A 22,847-nucleotide genomic window follows, 5' to 3' on the forward strand; every position below is an offset into this window, starting at 1 on the left:
TAGCAGAATGAGGCTATGATTGGAGCTTCTCAGCCACCAGGGTCATAAACCAAGCAGGCTCCGTTGTTCTTGAAGTGCCTGTGGCAGATAGCAATGCTCTGTAGAGCTCCTGACATTCCCCAGTGAGAATCACAAGGCAGATACAAAGAGCTCTGTGTCATGCTATATTCCTTTCTACCTGCCAATGACTATTCTTCTTTTAAAAAGCTGCTCTTGGCTCTTTACTAAATGCCTATCGTGGCATTCAGAAAAGGACGTCAGCAGACCTGCAAAACTGTAAAGTTGAAGACACGCTGAGTATTCTGTTATGAAATGGAAAATGTATAATCAAGACCAAATTATAGCACATCTGGAAAGAGGCACAATTCAATTTCAAGAGCAAGTACCAGTTTCACGATACATACTCCTGTTGCACCCACACCTTACCCTCAGTCTACAGTTTTGTGGGAATTTCCCTGTTCCCTAGTTGAAAAGCTATGAGCCTATTTTCTGGGTAGGCTTGCACTTTATTCTGAAATCATCACTACATTTTAACACAAGTGTGGTTCTGAAAGGTGGTGATGAAGGAAAATCTTCTCAAGGTCCAAAACTTCAGTCCTGAAGGATAGATCTAGCTTCCTTTCAGTATCACCTAGACTCTAGCCATTCAGTCACATTTCCCCCATTAGATATTAAGAAGAGGTGGCAAGAATACACAGAAGAACTGTACAAAAAAGATCTTCACAACCCAGATAATCACGATGGTGTGATCACTCACCTAGAGCCAGACATCCTGGAATGTGAAGTCAAGTGGGCCTTAGAAAGCATCACTAGGAACAAAGCTAGTGGAGGTGATGGAATTCCAGTTGAGCTATTTCAAATCCTGAAAGATGATCCCATGAAAGTGCTGCACTAAATATGCCAGCAAATCTGGAAAACGCAGCAGTGGCCACAGGACTGGAAAAGGTCAGTTTTCATTCCAATCCCAAAGAAAGGAAATGCCAAAGAATGCTCAAACTACTGCACAATTGCACTCATCTCACACGCTAGTAAAGTAATGCTCAAAATTCTCCAAGCCAGGCTTCAGCAATACGTGAACCATGAACTTCCAGATGTTCAAACTGGTTTTAGAAAAGGCAGAGGAACCAGAGATTAAATTGCCAACATCCACTGGATCATCGAAAAAGCAAGAGAGTTCCAGAAAAACATCTATTTCTGCTTTATTGACTATGCCAAAGCCTTTGACTGTGTGGATCACAATAAACTGTAGAAAATTCTGAAAGAGATGGGAATACCGGACCATCTGACCTGTCTCTTGAGAAACCTGTACGCAGGCCAGGAAGCAACAGTGAGAACTGGACATGGAACAACAGACTGGTTCCAAATAGGAAAAGGAGCACGTCAAGGCTGAATATTGTCACCCTGCTTATTTAACTTATATGCAGAGTACATCATGAGAAAAGCTGGGCTGGAAGAAACACAAGCTGGAATCAAGATTGCTGGGAGAAATATCAATAACCTCAGATATGCAGATGACACCACCCTTATGACAGAAAGAGAAGAGGAACTAAAGAGCCTCTTGATGAAAGTGAAAGAAGAGAGTGAAAAAGTTGACTTAAAGCTCAACATTCAGAAAACTAAGATCATGGCATCTGATCCCATCACTTCACGGGAAATAGATGGGGAAACAGTGGAAACAGTGTCAGACTTTATTTTGGGGGGCTCCAAAATCACTGCTGTTGGTGATTGCAGCCATGAAATTAAAAGACGCTTACTCCTTGGAAGGAAAGTTATGACCAACCTAGATAGCATATTTAAAAGCAGAGACATTACTTTGCCAACAAAGGTCAGTCTAGTCAAGGCTATGGTTTTTCCAGTGGTCGTGTATGGATGTGAGAGTTGGACTATAAAGAAAGCTGAGCACCAAAGAATTGATGCTTTTGAACTGTGGTGTTGGAGAAGACTCTTGAGAGTCCCTTGGACTGCAAGGAGATCCAACCAGTCCATCCTAAAGGAGATCAGTCCTGGGTGTTCGTTGGAAGGACTGATGTTGAAGCTGAAGCTGCAATACTTTGGCCACCTGATGCGAAGAGCTGACTCATTTGAAAAGACCCTGATGCTCGGAAAGATTGAGGGCAGGAGGAGAGGGGGACGACAGAGGATGAGATGGCTGGATGGCATCACCAACTCGATGGACATGGGGTTTGGGTGGACTCTGGGAGTTGGTGATGGACAGGGAGGCCTGGCGTGCTGCGGTTCATAGGTCACAAAGAGTCGGACACAACTGAGCGACTGAACTGAACTGAAGACTAGAACCCAAAAGGCAGCCTCTAAGACAACTCTGAGGAGCTACTCCAGAGAAGCAGGGTTTTCAGCCCAGTTTTATATCTTGGCAGAACAAAGAACATTAAGCAAGTCAGGAATACATTCCCTCCAGGTTTGAAAAAATAGATCAGCAGAACTCAGTGAGTCAGTGTGGCTTTGGCCCCTGGGAAGAGAGTCTTGTCATCGAAGGAGCACCATCACGGGTGTCCCAGGAAGGGAGGCATTTTATGTTTTAACACAGACATCTTTTACTTCTGGTCAGTGTGCCCTTTTCTTTACTAGGTAAAGCAGATGTACAATGTAAGTTTGATAGGCCACAAATAGGCTGTTTTAGTTAGTATAACATTCAAGTTAACTCATGTATAAGCCAGAATGACTTCTCCATGACTCAAAATACGAAAAGTTTCTTCTGTCAACACCTTCCTTGATCATGGACTTCACAGCTCCCGAAACTGTGAGAAGATGGATTTCTGCAATTATTTTGTTCTGCCGGCCCTAGAAAACTAATACACTGAGTCAATAAATAGGATTCAGAAGAAAGAAAAATCCGCCAAGCTATGTGGACTGCCCTGGAGAAGAACTCTACAGAAAGCATCTGAGTTTAGGCAACGTGAGGCCATTAGAAATGAGCCAAGTCATTCTAACAGAGAGGGGGGACTCTTACCTTTCTATCTGAGCAGAATGGTGGCCAGAAACATGAGCCGGCCCCTTCGGCCCCCCACCTTCACCCCCCAGGCTGGGAAAAGAAACAGGTGTGACGTTTCTCATCCTCTAAAGCCAGGCTTCCTATGAAGACCCCACAACAAGGGGACAAAACGGAATAGCATATTTTATGGTATTTCTGCAAAAGAAGCCCCTATGATAGAGGCTCCACAACCTGGGTGAGCACAACCTGCCTTTGACGTGGCCCAGAGGGGCCCAAGGCCATGGCAAGGTGGGGCTGGGCGGGGGGGCAGATAAATTCAAGCTTCTTTCTCTGCCAGGGAAGCCAGCATCAGGAGGGATCCGGATGTAGTTTGTTCCCTGGCCTGGCCCCTGAGCTGCCATCTGCAGTGATTCCCACACTTCACAGCACTTTCCCTGTCCTCCGGCGGCCTTGAGGTCAGCTCTGCCATTTTTAGGTCTATGTTCTCAGTCAAGACGGAACCTTTCTGACGCCTAGTCTCAACCTCTACAACAGGAAATAATGTTGTTCTGCACACGTCATGATGAAAACGTGAAAAGGGAAGCTTGAAATTCAACACAAAGGAAAATCAGCAGGCCACCGCTGCTTGTGTGTGTGTGAAAGCTCTTTAAAAGCTGTTGGGCACTATACAAATACAGCAGTATTGCCACCTAGAGAGGAACCTGTCAGGGATTAGAGGGTGTGCAGCTCTGAGAAGTGGGTGTCCTGTCATGGAGAAGCTGGCTTCCAGCTGTTCCAGGTACCAGAGCAGAAGCCACCCTGTGGGTCCCTCTCCACCCAAGAGCCCGCCCTGCCATTTCTCCCAGTTCACTGTATTTCCATTTACTCTGTCCTTCCAGACTACTTCCTGTCTTGCCACCAGACTTCTGAGCTTTTCTGACTTTGTTCACCACCTTCAGAACATTCGCTCATTTTTACCTTTACTCTCATTTTACCGAGAGTACCTATATAGACTCTGCCCACTCCTGCCCATCAGGAACCCCGAGCTCAGAGGAGGTGAGCAGGAGAAGCCTCTTCATGGGAAGGCTTGTCGACCTGGCTCGCAAGGTTAGGTTCCAGCACAGACACTGGTTACATCTTTATACCCCTCTGGCCAAGTGGAGCCTCAGTAAATTACAAGATTGTGTCTTGATGGGCATGGCAGGTTGCAAATTGAGATCCTTTCCAGGAAGATTCACTCTGCACTGAGCCCAGCAAACGAGTCTCACTGCATCAAAAAAATAAATAAATAAATAAAATTCCAGAATCCCCCCACCTTCAACGTTGTTTTTAATCACTCAATTTCATGGACAGAGGAGCCTGGTGGGTTACAGTCTATGAGGCTGCAGCGGTGGATCGACTGAGCGCATGCGCACACGTTCTCAACCTTTATCGCGCGCCAATTTCTCTACCTACTGCTCATTCTCTGATAAGGACCGAGATTTACCATTGTTCAAACCTTTTTTCTAAAATCTGATCCGGAACATATAATTCTGGCTCAGGCTGTCAGCGCCTAGCAGGTGGGGGCAATTTTCATCACCGTTAGTGCAGTCTCCCAGGGTGAGCAGGAGGCTGCTTAAAGAGAACCCAAGGCTGTGTGAGCGATGAGAAAGACAAGCATCTAAGTGAGGAAGAGGAGGAATATGATACCGGTCTCTTGTTACTCCAGTGCAGCAGGTAAACACCTACTTAATCCTTGGCCTCTCCTCCCTCCAAATGCCTCCCCCTACCCCGTCCCTCAAGCCCTGGTAGGAAGGAGAGCCAGCTTGAAGGCCCAGACTCACAAGAAACTCTGCCTCTCACAAGAAACTCTGCCTCTCCCATCTCATCACTTCTTGGTATTGGGGTCCTGGTTCCCTAAGGCTTGGGCTTTGAGCTTCTGACCCTGTAGTTTAGACTTGACAAGGGTCTTTTTCTTTACAGGTATGACATAGTCAAGACTTCTTTCCTCTCCTGGGACTTCAGGATACCAAGCAGCTAAGTTTGCTACTAATATCAGCCCTTCCTTAAAGTAAGTTGAGTAAATCTCCATGAGGTCAGAGGATCCCCAGGGTCCCAGGTCATTCTGCCTTCCCTTCCTCCTCATCTCCATCATCCGCTCGGTTTAAGAAGACTCAGCTGTGGGAAGCGGGGTCTTGGCTTCCCCTGTGTTCCTTACCCCCAGAATATCCTCCTAAGAGTCAGCTAGTCTTCCTCTGTGTCCTTGGAAAGTAAGTTTCCTTATCACCAGGAAGTCATGAATCCACGGAGTGGCCAAACATAGCAGAACTGATGCAAGAGTCCAGGACAAGGGAAGCTGCAGGTGTGTTTGTCCTGGGAGGGGTGGTCCCCCTCCACCCCCTCCCTCTCCTCGGGAGGTATAAAGGCTCGCCACCAGCCACTCGAGCACACTTCTCCACCATGCATCCCCTGCTGATCCTTGCCTTTGTGGGAGCTGCTGGTGAGTCCCACTCATCGCTTCAGGTTCCACTAGCCCCTCTCCTGGCAGAGATGCACGCTTCACCATTCCTCCAGCCTCTCCCGTTCTACCTGTGTGTGTTCTCCCCTCCCTGGCCAGCACCCCTCCTTCCCACTCTGGGGCTCTCTTTACCCCCTCATTTCTCTCACCTTCTGCCGGGTTCCACTCCCATTCCTCTTGTCCATTCATTTTGGGGCTTTGTTGGGAGAGGCAAGAAAGGCAAAGCAGGTGGAGATGGTCTGTGAAATGAGCCAGCCCTTAAGGCTTGGCGGTGACAACTGTAGGTAACTCCACTCGAGCTGTTCCTAGCCTCGGATGCTCCTGGGGAGACAGAAGGTGACTCACAGCGGAGTCCTATTTATTGGCCTGGGGTGTGACCCATGTACTGATTTTTTAAGCTTCCTGAGTAGTTTTAAGATTCCTGGATGTATAGCCACAGCTGCGAATCACTGTTCTATTGGCCAATAACAGTAACCACCTTTATCCTGCGCCAAGGGCACCTGGGCTCCCTGCTCAGCTGTGAGCTATGGGAGGAGTTGGTACAGCAAAGCCAGAGCTTTGCAGCCACATCTCCCTAGCAAGGCCAACCCATCGTGACAAACGGGCTGAAACTGCAGCGGGGAGTAGACTGGTGATGAATAAAAGGGAGAGAAGCAGCCAGTGGGTGAGAGGACCGCATTCAGACCCTAGGAAGCTGAGTGCACCGTGAGGGGGGTTTACTGTCCTTGCCCTGGTGTCCCCGGTCTGAGCCGGAGCCCCTGCAGGGTCCCTAGCTCTGTGCCCTGCAGACACACAGCGACTCGGGAGAACTACCCCCTGTGAGACCAGCCACGGATGCTCCCTGGTGGGCTTCCTCCCCTCCCTGTGCTCAGTCAGGAATCCTGATTAGCAGAGTCCAGCCGCGGGGCTCGGGGCTCCACCCTCCTGCTGAATCAGCCTCTCCTCCCGTTTCCACTCAAGTGGCTTTCTCCTCGGACGATGATGACAAGATCGTTGGGGGCTACACCTGTGCGGAGAATTCCGTCCCTTACCAGGTGTCCCTGAACGCTGGCTACCACTTCTGCGGGGGCTCCCTCATCAGTGACCAGTGGGTGGTGTCCGCGGCTCACTGCTACCAATAGTAAGTGCTGGGCCCCTGATGACTAAGCCCTCTGCCCAGGGTCCTCTGGAAGAGCTGAGGTCCTTCCAGAGCTCAGTATGATGATGGGGAAGAGAAGAAGTGGGCAACAGTAGCTGACTCGGCAGGAGCTATGGGTGAAGAGGGACACCTGCCAGGCTCCTCTGTCCATGGGCTTCACCAGGCAAGAATACTGGAGTGAGTTGCCATGTCCTCCTCCAGGGGATCTTCCCGATCCAGGGATCAAACCCAGGGTGTTATGCATTGGCTGGCACGGGTTCTTTACCACTGGTGCCACCTGGAAAGTCCCATAAAAAGTAAGCACAGACTATTTTGAAGGTGGGAATAGCCAGTGGGAAAAGGGGGGAAAGACCTCATACAAATAACCTTTGCCAGTTGGCTACATGTTAAAACCTTGTAAGATATTTCTTTTTGTTTTAAAATAATAATAATATGATTCCTAGTTCCCATTTAATTCAGAATTTTTAGGACGAGTCTGAATATTGGTGAGTTTTCAACACTCTGCCTCTAGCAGTTCTATACTCCTGGGCAGAACTGAGAATCACTGCCAAAAGCAAGGGTTCTCCAACCTGAATGCACGTAATAATCACCTGGAGGGCCTGTTACAACACATGTTTCTGGGTCCCACTTCAAGGGTTTCTGATGCAGAAACCCTGATGCAAGGATCTGGGCAGAAGAGAGAATTTGAGTTGCTAACGTGTTCCCAGGTGCAGGTCCTGTGGTGCAGGTCCTGTGGCTGTTCTTTGAGAGGTGCTGTGTTAGATCACAGATGGCGCTAGTGGTAAAGAACCCACCTGCTGGTGCAGGAGACGTAAGAGACGCAGGTTCGATCCCTGGGTGGGGAAGATCTCCTGGAGGAGGGCATGGCAACCCACTCTAGTATTCTTGCCTGGAGAATCCCATGGACAGAGGAGCCTGAAGGGCTACAGTCCATGAGGTCACAAAGAGTTGGACACAAATGAAAGACTTAGGATGGACAGATGGACAGACAAATAAGATCACACAGGATGGTGGCCCTTACCAGATCAGGAAGGGAGGGAGTAAAAGTGATTGCATGTAGTTTGCAAGGTTGCAGAGGTTGAAGGATGTCTGGGGAACTTTAAATGGTTCATTTTCGCCCAGGGCACTGGGCACTGAATGCATGAGGGGTGTGGGAAAGGTGGCTGGAAAAGCAGATGGTCCCTAGCCAGATCCCTTCTCCACCACCAGGCCCCCTGCAGCACGGAGGTTGTTGGTCTCACACCTGCACTGACCTACCACACCTCTATGGCCTTTGACATTCCTGCACCCCCACCTGCAAGCAGGGAGAACCCGTGGGGGACGTGGGCCTGTGGACAAAAAGGCCTTAACTGTGCTTGCCCTCAACAGCCACATCCAGGTGAGGCTGGGAGAAAACGACATCAACGCCGTGGAGGGTGGGGAGCAGTTCATCGATGCGTCCAAGATCATCCGCCACCCCAAGTACAGCAGCTGGACTCTGGACAATGACATCCTGCTGATCAAACTCTCCACACCTGCGGTCATCAATGCCCGGGTGTCCACCTTGGCTCTGCCCAGTGCCTGTGCCTCCGCGGGCACCGAGTGCCTCATCTCCGGCTGGGGCAACACCCTGAGCAGTGGCGGTGAGTGGGACCCTCATGTCTTCACCCTCTGACCTACCCACACTGCCCAGAACCAAGCGTAACCTGAGCTGGGACCCCTTTGCTTCCAGTCTGCAAATTCCCATCAAGTACCTACTACACACACAGGACTTTGTGCTGGTTACCTGAGAGGTGCGAGTGTCCTAGGGTTGAGTCTGAGAATCAAAAGACAGGACAGATGTGGCCCCTGCTCTTAGCACCTGTAGAGAGGGGTCCACAGCAAGCCTGCCAGGAATTGAAACTCAGGGTTCCTTGGGGGCCTCTCCTGGCCGCCCTCAGGGTTCAGCCCTGGGTTACCATCCCCCTTCCCATCCTAACCCACATTTTCCTTTGCTTGATCTCTTTGCTTGATCTCGTCCTGTTCCTCAAAGTCAACTACCCGGACCTGCTGCAATGCCTGGAGGCCCCGCTGCTGAGTCACGCAGACTGTGAAGCCTCATACCCTGGACAGATCACTAACAACATGATCTGCGCTGGCTTCCTGGAGGGAGGCAAGGATTCCTGCCAGGTGAGACACCTGCCCAGACGTGGCAGCCTCCCTGGGAGTAGGATGTGAACACTCAGGGCCATGGGCTGATGGTCCCCTGGAGAAACGAGGGAGGCTCAGCTGTGGCCTTTCTTCACAGTGAGGAGGGTGTGGGGCCCAGAGCCAGTGGGAACAGGGTCTTGTGAGGTTCAGACTGTGTGTGGCTCCTGTTCCCTTTTCTTCTCTGTTTATAAAGCTTATCTCCTCACTTCCTCCCTAGGGTGACTCTGGTGGCCCTGTGGCTTGCAACGGACAGCTCCAGGGCATTGTGTCCTGGGGCTATGGCTGTGCCCAGAAGGGCAAGCCTGGGGTCTACACCAAGGTCTGCAACTACGTGGACTGGATTCAGGAGACCATTGCCGCCAACAGCTAAAGCCCTGCCCCTCTGCCATCACTATACTAATAAAGTGACTGTGCCCTACCTGCCCAGGTGTGCACCTTCTTCGTCAACCCCCACCCCTACTCTGGGAAACAAACCCACCTGAGGTCAGACAGGGTACTACCCCTTACAGATGTGCCCCACTTCCCAAATGTGTTCCAGGGCACACTGGTATAACAGCAAAGTGAAAGTCACCCAGTCGTGTCTGACTCTTTGTGATCCCGTGGACTGTAACCCACCAGGTTCCTCTGTCCATGGGATTTTCCAGGCAAGAATACTGGAGTGGGTAGCCATTTCCTTCTCCAGGAGATCTTCCCAACTCAGAAACTGGGTCTCCCCCATTGCAGGCAGATTCTTTACCATCTGAGCCCCCAGGGAAGCCCACATGTAAAGAGAAGGAATGCAGAGAATATCATCAGGGGGAGGGGTCCCTGGAGAAACTTCATTCCAGAAAGGCTGCATTGGCCTTGATTTGTCTCTGGGTCATGAGTGCGGGGCTGATGTGTGCACATGCATGCTAACACTTACACACATGTGTGGGGCATGGTCTGTAAGATCCCATACCTCCTCTCACTGGTCCCTACTCCTAGGGAAGCACCTGCCAATCACCTTGGCCTTTTCTGAGCCCCCTCCGTGTCCCCAGCATATGTTCCCTCCTGGAAGCGGGAGGCCCCGCTGGCCCCTGTTTTCCCAGGACCAGCTCACGTGTCTGAGGGAGATGGGAGACGAGAGCTCCCTGGGTCTCTCTCCCTCCCACTCCTGAGAAACCTGCCTTCTGTTCTTCCCACGTGATGATACGAACACCCTCCTGAGTCCTTGATAGGCACTTTCCACATTTAGTTCCCTCTACCTCTGCAGTGTTTATTATTCCGGAGATACAGACAAGGAAACAGAGGTTCAGACAAAGTTGTCAGTTCACCCACATGCCTCGTCCAGCAAATGACAGATCTGGAGTTGGGCTCTATTTGCCCAGCGCCCAAGCCCAACCCCTGCTTCCTCCACCCTACCTCACGGGCCCACCAGCTGCGGTCCTCAGCTCTGCTACTCAACATCTCTCCAGCTCATCCCCCGCAGAGCACTTCCTGAGAGGCACTCAGCTCCTTGCAGTCTTTTAAGCCTGTGCTCAGAGGGATCCCAGTGTGTTGTTTGCTTTCTGGTTAATACCTTTCCTGATGCCCCACAGCTTTCGAAGTAAAAGCCAAGCTCCTCATCACAGAGATGCATGGTTTTTCCTGCTCTGGCCCTGCCTGTGTTTCCAGGCTGGGTTTCCTCACCCCTCCCTTCCCCTGCAGTGCCCCAGCGCTCAGAAGTGCTGGGGGTTCTTCCAACATGCCATGCACCTCTGACCTCCAGCTCTGGACACTACTGGTCCATTTGACAAGATGTGCTGCCCACCCACCTCTTCACCCTCTTCAGAAAAGTCCTTGACTCTTCCTGCTCCCCATTCTCTTCCCCACACCCCTACACTGGCTCCAAGACCCTCTTACTCTGGTCTGAGTAAGGAGTCCTCATTCTCTTCTATGGTTACTTCCATCACAGTTCTGCTCATGCTGCTTACTGTGTATGGACTTGCCTACTGCGGCCTTCAACCCTGGGCTTCTTATAGAAGATGGCTTGTCTTACTCATCCTGGTATGTCTACTGATTAAACAATAGCTGAGACATAATAGGCAGCCAGGGGTTGAATGAATGAAGTATGAGCTAGAAGAGGAGGCAAATACTGAAGAAAAGGCCTTCCAGAAGAACAGTTCTCAAAGTGTGGTCCCTGGACCAGCAGGACCAGAATCGCCTGGGAATTTAGGAGAAACACAAATTCTTAGGCTCCACCCCAGACCTACTGAGTAGAAATTCTTAGACGGAGCCCAGCAGCTTGCTTTTAACAAGACTTCCAAGGCATCCTGATGGATGTCAGAGCTTGGGAACCAATGTGGTAGAGAGAGCCCTAGACCAGTACTGTCTGTGAAACAGCAGTCACCAACACCTTTAATAACTATATGCAGGCATATGACAAACCTTTTTGCATGTGTGCATGCTAACTCACTTCAGCTGTGTCCAACTCTTTTTGACCCCATGGACTATAGCCCGCCAGACTCCTCGGTCCATGGGATTCTCCAGGCAAGAATATTGGAGTGGGTTGCCATGCCCTCCTCCAGGAAATCTTCCCAACCCAGGGGTCAAACCCATGTCTCGTACGTCTCCTGCATTGGCAGGCAGGTTCTTTACCACTAGCACCACCCGGGAACCCAATAAACCTTTTGTTGTTCACTCGCTCAGTTGTGTCCAGCACTTTACAACCCCATGGACTGTAGGCTGCCAGTCTGTTCTGTCCATGGGTTTCTCCAGGCAAGAATACTGGAATGGATTGCCATGCCCTCCTCCAGGGGATCTTCCCAACCCAGGGATCGAACCCAAGTCTCTTATGTCTCTTGAATTGGCAGGCGGGTTCTCTACCACTAGCGCCACCTGGGAAGCCCAATAAACCTTTAGGTGTATTATTTATGTCTCACAAGAACTCCATAAGGTAGGTCTTATTTTATCATCATCATTCCCATTGTACAGTTAAGGAATGTTAGTGTTAGTTGCTCAGTTGTGTCCGACTCTTTGTGACCCCATAAACTGTAGCCTTCCAGGCTCCTCTGTCCATGGAATTCTCCAGGCAGGAATACTGGAGTGGGTAGCTATTCCCTTCTCAAGAGGATCTTCCTTACTCAGGCAACCCGCGTCTCCTGCATTGCAAGCAGTTAAGGAGACTGGAGCTTTTTAAAAATCCAGTAACTTGCCCAAGGTTTGAAGCAGAGGGCGTGGGAGGGAGCCCTCAGTCTGGGTACTGGAGGTGAGATTGCCTGAGTAGGGCCCCAGGGCTCAGGAGCAACGCCTATGAGAGTCCCGCATCTTAAATAAGGAGACCGGAGTGCTAATTCCAGCCCTTTCTCCTTGTCTCCGGCCACTTTGGGGGACTTTTTAGCCTCTTCAGACTTCAGTTACATCTGGGAAATCAGTTTGGGTTAAAATGGATCAATTCATGTGCTTAAAAGGTTTAAAAAATTACACATAGATATTATTTGCTAGTCTCCTCCCTACATCCCAACACCCACCTTGAGAAAGGCACACAGGTAACCGGCAAGCTTTCCCTTGGGTCCCCTGAGCACTATGACATTCTTTTTGCCCCCTCAAGTGGCCACGCTGAGTGCGGCCGGTTAAGTCGAACAAAAAAATGAGGAAAGGCTGCCCCCTGCTGTCGAAGATGAAGAAAGGCCTCATGTGGCACGTGCCTGACCGGTCTAAACTCCTTTCACCAAGCAAAAGGCTTCCTGGGCACTTGAGCTACGAACAGTGTGATAAAGTTAAGACAATCCCCATGAGAACAAACGGTGGTTGTGAAACGAAGACAGGGTGGTATTCTTTGTAGGTTTAAGTTGGCGTGAGAGTCCCCAGGTCAAAAGGAAATTCTAACTTAGGGAGTAAATTACTGAAGTGTAAATACCCAGGACAATTTTGTGCCTAATTGTTTATTTAAATGCAAATTAACAAACCTAGAGCCTTGGAACTCTGAACATCCTGGGGATTACTCAGAAATATGTGTTTTTCACCAGGCTCCTAGGTGACTGGAGACTCATTCAGCAAATTCAGTACCATGAAACAGCTCCTTATATAAACTGTTCTTCTTTGAAAAAAATTACTTTGTAAATGAAACAAATATTTTTTGTACAGTGGTAGATTTCAAAATATCACTTAAAGTAGTATTCTGTTGTTTTTCTTTTCAAATTTTATTTTTTTACTTTAACATAAAATAGATAATAGCTCTATTATCCATTTAAAATAGCTATCTATGGCTCAAAAATCAACACTACAAAGTTGACACTGAGAAATGTCAATTTTACTTACACTCTGCTTCTGTCTCTTCCATTTATTCTTAACAGGTAATCACTTTTACCCATCTTTTTTGTAAATTTCCAGTATTTCTTCATGTAGCACCAAACAAACAGAAGTATAATTTTTATTTTCCTCCTTTGTTAGACAAAGGTGGCATATAGAAACCTTATTCTACTGCTTGTTTTTAATCCAGTTAACAGTATATCTTAGAAAGTTTTCCTTAGCAGTATAAAGCATTTTCATTCGTTTTTAGTATTGAATAATATTCTATTTTGTGAATGTGTCACAATTTATTTACCCAATCCTTTACTGATGGGTACTTGAGTTTTTCCCAATCATTTGCTATTCCAAATAATGCAAATATTTCACACACTTGTTTTCATTTGAATGCAAAAGTAACTACAGGATAAACTCCCAAAGGTGAAATTTCTGGGTGAAAAAGTAAGAACACTTGTATTATTTATGGTGGTGGTGGTATTAGTCACTAAGTCGTGTCATAATATTTATAGATAGTTACAAATTTCTCCCATTAAGAATTGTATTATTTAGCATGTCGGAGCGTGCTAAGTTGCTTCAGTCATGTCCAACTTCTTGAGACGCTATAGACTATAGGCCCGCGCGGCTCCTCTGCCGTTGGGATTCTCCAGGCAAGAATACTGGAGTGAGTTGGCATACCCTCCCCAGGGGATCTTCCTGACCCAGGGATCCAACCCGCATCTCTGTTTCCTGATTGGCAGGAGGGTTCTTTTACCACTAGTGCCACCTGAGAAGCCCGCTGATCCACTATTCACGTCATCAAATTGGTGAAAACTGACATTTCAATGCCATTTTACTTTGTATTTATCATTGCAAGATTTTTTTTCCCCCTACGGTTAAGCACTATTTGGATTTTTTCTTCTGAACTTTCTCATTTTTATTGAACTGCTGAATTATTTTCTTATTGATTTCTAGTTCATCATCATGAGATCAGCCCTCATGATGAGAATTGCTAATGCTTTCCCCATATTGTCATTTATCTTTAATTCTAAGTATTTTCCCCCTGCAAGTGTGTTATCATTATGTGGTCAAGTTTGTCTTTTTTGCTTCTAGACATTGAGTCATAGTCTGAAAGGCCACAAAAGGAAGCGCCACCTAGTGAAATGAGATCGAGACCACTCAACTGGAGTTTCAATTTCAAGGTCATCTTGTGCAGGGAAAATCGAGTATCTGGCAAAAGTTTAAAATGTTTCTGCCCTTTAGGGAAAAGGGGGAGAAGACCTTGATTATGATCACATGACCACGCAATTGTATTTAAACGTTCCTGAGGCTGTATTCACCCAGTTTTCCGCCTCTGTTTCCCCGCAAGCCCTTTACTGAACCCTGATGTCTAAAGTCCGTGATGAGAAGTGAGGCAGCTGACGACACATGTGGTTCCCCCCTCACCTCACACTGGTTAGAAATACAGCTCCCCCACCACCCCCATCGCACCCTCAAGGTCATCACAGAGCACTGAGCTGAGCTATAGCTGATTCACATTGCTGTACAGCAGAAATTAACACAACACTGTCAAGCAATTATCCTCCAATTAAAAAAAAAATGATTTTATAGTGAATGCAAAAAAAGAAACGAAATACAGCTCTCAGCTATGACTTTACCCCTGGTAAAGCTTTACCTCTGTGGCCTGTTCTCTGGACTACCCTGGAGGTTCAGAGTTGGGCCGAAGGGGCAGAGTCTGGGTCCTGAGGGACCCCATTCTCAGATGAAAGGTGTGATCTCTGGGTGCCTGGCGTCAGGGCCAGGGATAAAAGGGGCTGCTACTATGACGAGAGCCTGCAGAGGGGCAGATACTGGGGAAATCAGCCCTAACACAAAGACACACAGCTCCGAGGATCCGAGAAGGTCCTGAAGAAAGGGCACGAGGTGAGGAGGGAGCCCCTGGCCTCGTCCGTACCCCCCACCCACCGCCCCACACCACGCACCCGGAGTGCTGATGTCATCTCCTCACCCTCCAATGTCCTCAGAGCGGCAGCTCTCTGCCCCTCTCAGTTCCTCCCAGACTCCCTCTCCGAGGGGCGGGCCCATGGGAGGGGCCGTTTTTGTATAAAGCTGTAACGTTGTGGGGACAGGGGGGCCACGGTGATTCAACCCTATGGGAATCCTTTACAAAAACCTTTCTGCCTGTCCCAGTGCCCATCGTCTTTCGCTCTTCTCCTGGGTCACCGGCCCAAGGGTGGTCTGGGTCGGAAGGCCTCCCCCTTCCCCCCACCATTTACCTGTCAAGCCAAAACCATGGAGCAGGACAGGTCTGGATCAGAGCTGAAGCTTCCAGGCAGAAAGGCCAAATGTAAGAAGATGCCTCTGTGGCCTCATGGATGAAGGACTCAGGGAGACCCTTTACCCCACTCCCCCACTATCCGCTCCCTGCTCAGGGCAAGGTCAATGGGAAGGTGCATGGGAGATGACTCGCTCTATGAAACAAGAAGTCAGCACTATGCCAGCACCTCCTCCATGGATGCTCATGGGTATCTGGGACCCTGCCCGCCTCCCCAGGCCCACATCCCTGTGACGAACCCTCAGGAAGAATCAAAACAGGGGCGCGGGGCCCTATGGATGGACTCTGCCCATGCCCTCTGGCCCCAAGATTCAAGAGTCAAAAATATTCTTTCGTGCAATATCCATAAAGCACAGGAGAGGACTCCTAGTCCCAGAGTCCACCAGACACCAACCCAGACCCTGTCCGTCTGCACACCTCAAGTTGCTTTCCTCCTTGCTCCGCTTCACTGTGTGAACACTGAGGTTTTCTTTGGAAAAGGCACCAGGCTCACAGTGGTAGGTAAGACACAGTCCCGGTCTTTCCTGGCCCCTCGGAGGGGAAGGCGGGTCCCAGGTGTGCGTTGTAGGGTGGCTGTGTTCTGATGTGTTATGACTATCACTTCGGCCCAGGGACCAAGCTGACGGTTGTAGGTAAGGCTGGGGTCTCCATGTGGGTACCATAAGGGAGGACTCTCTCCTGGGGAACGTCGGAGGAAAGGGATGACCCAGCTCCCGGGTTCTGGGGCCCTGGAAAGCTCTGGAAGGCTATGCAGAGAGTTTGAAGGGGGCTGGTGTCTTTGGGAGGGAAGAGATCCTTGAACGCCCCAACCTCTCCCCGAATCCCGGTTGTGCTCAGCAGAGGAGGGGAGGTTTTGAAGTGAATCCTGGAGACTTGGCTTTGGAGATTTCTACTTTTGGTGGGGAGGGACGACGTCTCGCTGTTGTAAGTAAGCCAGCCAGGACTGGAGGGCTGGGAACCTGCAGGCAGGGACAGAGTCCAGATGGAGCCTCCGTCTTGGGTGCCTAGGTTAAAGCGTGTGTTTATCAGAAAGATCTGAATTCCTGTCTTGGTGAGTTCTTGTCTTGGTGAGGCGGACAGCCTCCATCTCTTGTAATTTCATGGGCGGGCTCTGCTAAGCCTGGTTTCCCTACCAGGAGGCAAGTAATCTCAATTAGAAAGGGGTCACCTTGTCCACCTTCTGTCTCCTTGGAGGGTACCCATCAAAGCTATAGTAGATAGGAGAACCTCTGGCCCCAGAGCTGTCAGTCCGGCCATTTTTCTCCCTCATGCAGAAAGGAGATGGACACAGGAGAGGTGGGTGGGAAGTCACACATTGTACAGTTGTAAACCCTCTCCACCTCCGGGAGTTAAAGTTCTGCTAAGGAAAGGAACAGGAGAGCCGCAAGTGGACAGGGGCAGGAAGGACTGGGAGGTGCAGGCGAGTTTCCCTACCAGGCTTTAGGGTTGTGTGACTAATGAAAGACTCTATTTCGGCAATGGGACGAAGCTTTCCGTCTTGGGTGAGTACAGGTCTTCCCTGGGGATGGTGTGTTGTGAGGCTGGAGTTCTAGAAGTTCCCCTTAGAGAAGGCCGGGATTGAGAACATAGCGGAGAAAAGGCTGGGCGCAGAAGGTATGGGTGAGTGGAGGTGCTAGAACCTCCAGAAGTTCTTGGGGGAAGGTCGTCTCTGGAAAGAAGGGCCCCATATTACCAGCCACTCTGGGGTTTGCCACACCTGCGTTGTGTTGTGGAGCAACCAGGCACAGCACTTTGGACACGGGACCCGGCTTGCCATCCTGGGTAAGACGCAGGACCCGGGAGTTACGGTCACTGTCTCTGGGACTGGAGTGTCTATCTCTCCTCCCTGCCCTGATGGAAGGGGGTCGACTAAACTCTGATCCCCATGGGGCTTCCGAGGAGCTGGGTCTGCCATCTCTTTATTTTTTTTTTTTGATATTAATTTTATTTATTTGTGGCTGTGCTGGGTCTTTGTTGCTATGCGGGCTTTTCTCTAGTTGCAGACAGCAGGGGCTACTCTCTAGTTGTGGTGTGCGGTCTTCTCATTGCAGTGGCTTCACTCCTTGTGGAGCCCTGGCTCTAGGCATTTGGGCTCAGTAGTTGTGGCACATGGGTTTAGCTGCCCCACAGCATATGGGGTCTTCCCTGACCAGGGATCAAACTTGTGTCCCCTGCATTGGTGGGTGGCCTCTTAACCCCTGGATCACCAGGGAAGCTCCCTGCCCTCGCTTTAGAAGCAGCTTGGTTGATGCTTCTGTTTCTCCTGAGTCTTCCGCCCACAAGCTGCCTCCTCACACTTCTAAGCTCACTCCTCCTCCTTACATGCATGGATCGGCTGCTTCTAAGTTTCTTCCTCTTTCCCCTCTTTCCCCAAGGTGTGCTTAGGCCTTTCTCCTAGTGGCATCCCCTTGGTCCAGCGCCATGAACCCAGGCAGGAAAAAAAAATGGCCATTCCCGCTCTCGAGGAGCTAAGACTTTTGCCCTGCCTGAGGTTTCCGGGGGTTTTGCCACAGCCACCTGCAGCTGTGGGCCTATAATTCGCCCTTCCACTTTGGGATCGGCACCAGGCTCACTGTGATAGGTATCAGGCGGGAAGTGGGGTGCAAGGGCGTGGGGGGTCAGACCCACCTTTCCCTCCCGAGGGAGCACCTCCAGCTTGCTGCACTGCGTCTGATGCGGCACCTCGGCCCAGGGCTCCGAGGACTGTGCTTTGTCTCCAGCGTTGTCTCACTCTTCTTCTCGTTCTCCAGGGCTCCTCTTGTCGCTCTCGTTTTGGCAGGTGTGCTGTTTTGCTTTCCCTTTCTTATCTGATCTTCTCCATTCCCACCCCCATTCTAACTCTGATCCTGCACTGTTGACCCCCTTTTGGCGAATAGCTCTGTTTTCTTTGTTAAAATCTACCCCCAGCACCTCCCTCCAGCTCAGAACCCTGTCCTTGCTTTCCTTGTCCTTTGTCTGTCCTTCATCCTTCCTCTGTCTCCACCAGTCTCCAAGAGCCATGTGTGTCATCCTGAGCTGGTTTAAGAGACCAGGAGGCAGTGGGGGAGCCGCCTGGTGAGACTGAGCTGGTCTGAGGGGGGCTCCTGAGCCCTGAGGATAGAGGTCCAGGTCACAGCATCACTTGAGCTTGCAGGAGTGTCCTTGGGGAGCACTGCGCTTGGTGGGGGTCAGAGGAGGTAAGTCTGAACAAGCTGTTACAACTGGAAACTTACACCCTTTTAGCAAGAGACAGGTAGAAGGAGAAGAAATAGGTTGGAGGCACCGCTGTGTCAAACCTCAGGATCTGTGCTGAGATAATGGAGTCAGTGGCTCATGATTAAACACTAACACACCATCACTCCCCTCGGGAGGAAGCAGGCAGGCAGGAGGAGCAGGGCAAGGGTGAGGTGGGTCTGGGCTGGAGCTGTAGACACGGCCAGAAGAATGGGCCACCGACCTCCTACCAGACTGGTCAGCTGGAGCAGGCTTTGCCCTGCAGATGGGAGCACGTGCCAGGGAGTGTAATGGAAATTGGAAAGTACAGATCATTGGGATTCAAAATGCATGTGTTCTGGGGGAAGAGGGGCTCTCGTGCAATTTGCAAGGTGACCTAAACTGTCTCAGGCCCTCTGAGACGTAAATATAAAACAGAGATGACAATGGTGGTCTCTTGGAGTTCTGAAATTGTAAGAGACTAAATCCTTATAGCATGAGGAGAAGGGGACGACAGAGGATGAGATGGTTGGATGTCATCATTAACTGACTCAATGGATATCAGTCTGAGCAAACTCTGGGAGACAGCGAAGGACAGGGAAGTCTGGTGTGCTGCAGGCCGTGGGGTCACAAAGAGTCGGACACGACTGAACAGCAACAACGAATCATGTGCAAATCCTTTGTAGAGGACTCAAAGGATGCAGCCACCCCTTTTGTTCCTGTTTATCCTCACTGTGTCACAGACTGTCTTTTTCCAAACCGAGGCTCAATTTTCTCAATAGAAACATTCCCTGAACTTGGATAAAGTGAAGACATCTGCATTTGCCACATTTTTGCTCCACAAACTCACTCCCAGAATAGAGGTAAACAGAAGTCTCAGTGCATTTTGGCAACACGGAGGGTGCTTGAAAGGTAGATGTGCTTTTTGGTTTTACTTTATTCCTCCACGTCCTCACACGAGGGCCTGCCTTCCAACAATTTCAGAAATTCTCTCCCATCTGTCAGGCATGTGAAAGGGCCTGAAACCCTCTGATGAACTGGCCTTTGGACTTTGGGGTTTGTTCATCTCAAAGCTCCTGCTGCTTTGAATACAATGAGTGACTGGAACTAGGATCCCAAAGTTGGCAGGGAGGTTTGCTGGACACTGGAAATAAGATAGGGTTCAACCTCAGAACAGTTTCTTTCATGGGGTTCCAGCCATCCTGGGCAAGCTCCCACACACCCCAGCGCCTGTGTAGGAGTCAGTTTGGAACATCAGATAGGATAATAGCCAAAGGCACATAGGCTTCACAAAGCAGGTTACATGTAAAATCAAAACAAAAGGTGGGTTCAGTATAAAATAGAGAAAAGCATATGTCAGATGTACTGGGAAAAATATCTTTTCTAGGGAAGAATATGCACCCGTGCTAAGTCACTTCAGTCGTGTCTGACTCTCGACAACCCTATGGACTGTAGCCTGCCAGGCTCCTCTGTCCGTGAGACTCTCCAGGCAAGAATCCTGGAGTGGGTTGCCATTTCCTCCTCCAGGGGATCTTCCCCACTCAGGGATCAATTCATGTCTCATGTCTCCTGCATTGGCAGGCAGGTTCTTTACCACTGAGCCACCTGGGAAATCCCAGAGAAGAATGGCTAATTCTAATTAATATGTGTTATCATTCTAACATGTAAACACATACACCCTGCAAAAACAGAAAAATAATTATTATACGCAGTCAGTCTAGTTTCCAGGTCATGTTGTTTGGAGGAACCTTCTGCCTCAAAATCCAGGCTTATTCAGCTCTCCTATAATTACTTCCAGGTCTGAAAATTAGATAGTCATACACCAAAGAGAGATTCGAACTAGGAAGAAAGCAGATATACTCACTTCATGGATCATCCTACATGACTGCAAGAATAAGACATTACAGACAAAGCCCAGAAACTCAGGCTATGATGCCACCTTAGGGAGAGGCAGGAGGCAGTCAGCAGTGTGTATCCATGGGGTAACCGAGAAAGAAGGGGCAAAGCTGAGGGTGACTAAGAGGAGAAGATTGGGATAGTGACCCCTAAACAAACAGAACCTCCTGCTGCATAATTTTATGATGATGCTGTGGGCCGTTTCCTTGCTCCCCTCAATCCACACACACACAGCCCCTCCCACGCCCAGCCAGCTCTCAGGCCGGTCCTGGCCCCCACCCCTGTCCTTCCAGACGATCTGAGCCAGGTGCACCCGCCCAAGGTGGCTGTGTTCGAACCCTCGGAAGCAGAGATCTCCCGGACCCAGAAGGCCACGCTCGTGTGCCTGGCCACGGGCTTCTACCCCGACCACGTGGAGCTGACCTGGTGGGTGAACAGGAAGCAGGTCACGACTGGGGTCAGCACGGACCCTGAGCCCTACAAGGAGGACCCCTCGCAGAATAACTCCAGATACTGTCTGAGCAGCCGGCTGAGAGTGACCGCCGCCTTCTGGCACAACCCCCGCAACCACTTCCGCTGCCAAGTCCAGTTCCACGGGCTCACGGACCAGGACAAGTGGGAGAAGAAGGACAGGGCCAAGCCCATCACCCAGAACATCAGCGCCGAGGCCTGGGGCAGAGCAGGTGAGCCGGCCTGGAGGGAGTCAGAGCCGACAGAGGAGAGATCCAGGGAGAGGAGCGGGAAGACTGGACACAGAGTGAAGGGATGGGGGGGGAGCCCACCAAGAGGGTGGACAGGGCACCCCCTCAGGCTAACTCCTCCCTCAGATCCAGATCCTCAGCCCAACTCAGCTGTGCTGGTGGGTCCCCCCCCCCGCCCACCTGCAGAGCTCGGGGTCTCAGTGGTGGGTCCCCATCCCCTTCAGGGCTGCCTCCTTCCATGACTTTGAGGATGCTGTGGCCACATTGGTACAGGCAGTGCTAGGACTCTGATCAGAGGCTGCTCAGAGCCTGGGGGTCGGTGCTGACTAACAGCTAGCTTAGTAGGTCTTTTTCATTTATTTGTTTTGTTTTAAGCATCTCAAAATAGCACACATTTATTATTGCCTAGTTTTAATGTATCAGGAATCTGGGCATAGCTTAGCTGGCTCGTTTATCTCAAGATGCTACAATCAGATGTCAGCCAAAGCTGGAGTCTTATCTGAAGGCTCAACTGGGGCAGAATGCACTCCCACGTTCATGTGGTTGTTGCCAAGATTTAGCATCTTGCCAGCTATTGGACTGAGGAAGGCTGGCTTAGCTTTGAATCTGTTTTAGAAGATGCAGTCTCTCATCCATTTCCCTCCCCTTTTTTCTTCCAGACTGCGGTGTCAGCTCCGGTAAGTGGCCTTCTCCTCCTATGTCCCCATCTTTGCTCTGGAATCAGAGAATGCCGAACCCATGGACCCCGGTGGGGGCTATGAGGGAAGGAGGCCACAGATGACCAGCTCACAGGAATCTACCTGCTCTCCCTTCCTGTCAACAGCGTCTTATCAGCAAGGCGTCCTGTCTGCCACACTCCTCTATGAGATCCTGCTGGGGAAGGCCACCCTGTACGCTGTGCTGGTCAGCGCCCTGGTGCTGATGGCCATGGTGAGGAGCCGGGCAGGATGGGGCAGGCAGGTTGGAGGTCACACTTGAAATGCAGCAACACAGACCTAGGAACGTAGAGACCCCACCAGGACCAGAGGTGGGCAGAGAGGAGGAAGGGGTTCACCCACATGCCTCAGAAGATCCCGTACACCTCTGTGATCACAATGGAAGAGCCGTGCTGGGAAGGAGAAACTGGGGTCACCAGAAAACCCAATGGATGGATGTTGGGAGGAGACCTGCTATTTGTCTTGTCAGTGGGACACCCTACTTCCTCTCGGTCCCCAGCACTCCTGGCTCCTTGTAACCCTCACACCTTCTCTTCCTCAGGTCAAGAGAAAAGATTCCTGAAGCCAGCTTAGAAGTGGAGCCAGGAGCTTCCAGCCTGTTACTGCCCTGATGTGAATTCTGCTTTTCTTCTTCCCACCCAGCACTTCTGAAGAGCTGCCCTCATCTCTGGACTCAGCCCAGCATCCACCCCCATGTGTGGGTGCCCCAAAGACTCAGGACCAGAATCTCCCTAACCCAGGGGAGACCCTAGCGGGGCTGAACTTACTGAAACAATAAAGATGGCCTGTTGTGTTTTCACCCTGCCTTATGAGTGTCTCCTCACCTCTTCTGTCCATCTCTGAAGCCCCATGTGATCCCAGTCAGGGTACAAACAAGAGATATTCAAGGAGAGTCCCCTGCACTCCTTTCAGGTAGGAGGGACGAGAGACCCAGTCTGTGTTTGGCATTGCTCCTCCTTGTCAGGGAAACTTAAGGACATGGGAAAGGGGGTGACTGGTGAAGAGAGAGGCTTACTCTGGAACAGTCTAGAAAAATACTGATGTTAACTC

At 50.2% G+C, this 22,847-nt stretch overlaps 2 protein-coding genes and 1 gene segment (V, D, J or C); all 3 read left to right on the forward strand.

Annotated features, from left to right (window-relative positions):
* LOC145523662 (T cell receptor beta constant 2-like) overlaps positions 1 to 22,847 on the forward strand; it is a 121,624-nt gene that overhangs the window by 79,463 nt on the left and 19,314 nt on the right.
* Positions 1 to 22,847, forward strand: part of LOC145523947 (M1-specific T cell receptor beta chain-like) — a 33,670-nt gene that overhangs the window by 1,691 nt on the left and 9,132 nt on the right. The window contains exons 3-7 of the mRNA XM_081535191.1: positions 15,880 to 15,924; positions 20,674 to 21,063; positions 21,741 to 21,758; positions 21,905 to 22,011; positions 22,339 to 22,347. Coding sequence (XP_081391317.1) covers positions 15,880 to 15,924; positions 20,674 to 21,063; positions 21,741 to 21,758; positions 21,905 to 22,011; positions 22,339 to 22,347 — 569 coding nt within the window. The remainder of the gene's footprint in view (positions 1 to 15,879; positions 15,925 to 20,673; positions 21,064 to 21,740; positions 21,759 to 21,904; positions 22,012 to 22,338; positions 22,348 to 22,847) is intronic.
* On the forward strand, positions 4,341 to 9,151 carry LOC145523667 (anionic trypsin). 2 transcript variants are annotated; one of them, XM_081534377.1, is made up of 6 exons: positions 4,341 to 4,645; positions 4,892 to 4,979; positions 6,387 to 6,546; positions 7,933 to 8,186; positions 8,576 to 8,712; positions 8,951 to 9,151. In XM_081534377.1, coding segments are annotated over exons 2-6 (705 nt in total). In that variant the 5' UTR covers positions 4,341 to 4,645; positions 4,892 to 4,978; the 3' UTR covers positions 9,104 to 9,151. The 2 variants fall into 2 exon arrangements, with proteins under 2 accessions (XP_081390503.1, XP_081390502.1); XM_081534376.1 differs by lacking the exons at positions 4,341 to 4,645; positions 4,892 to 4,979 and adding an exon at positions 5,362 to 5,408.

The sequence above is a fragment of the Giraffa tippelskirchi genome, chromosome 10 (assembly GCF_054371585.1).
Source record: "Giraffa tippelskirchi isolate mGirTip1 chromosome 10, T2T-mGirTip1v1.2.pri, whole genome shotgun sequence".
Taxonomy (NCBI): Eukaryota; Metazoa; Chordata; class Mammalia; order Artiodactyla; family Giraffidae; genus Giraffa; species Giraffa tippelskirchi.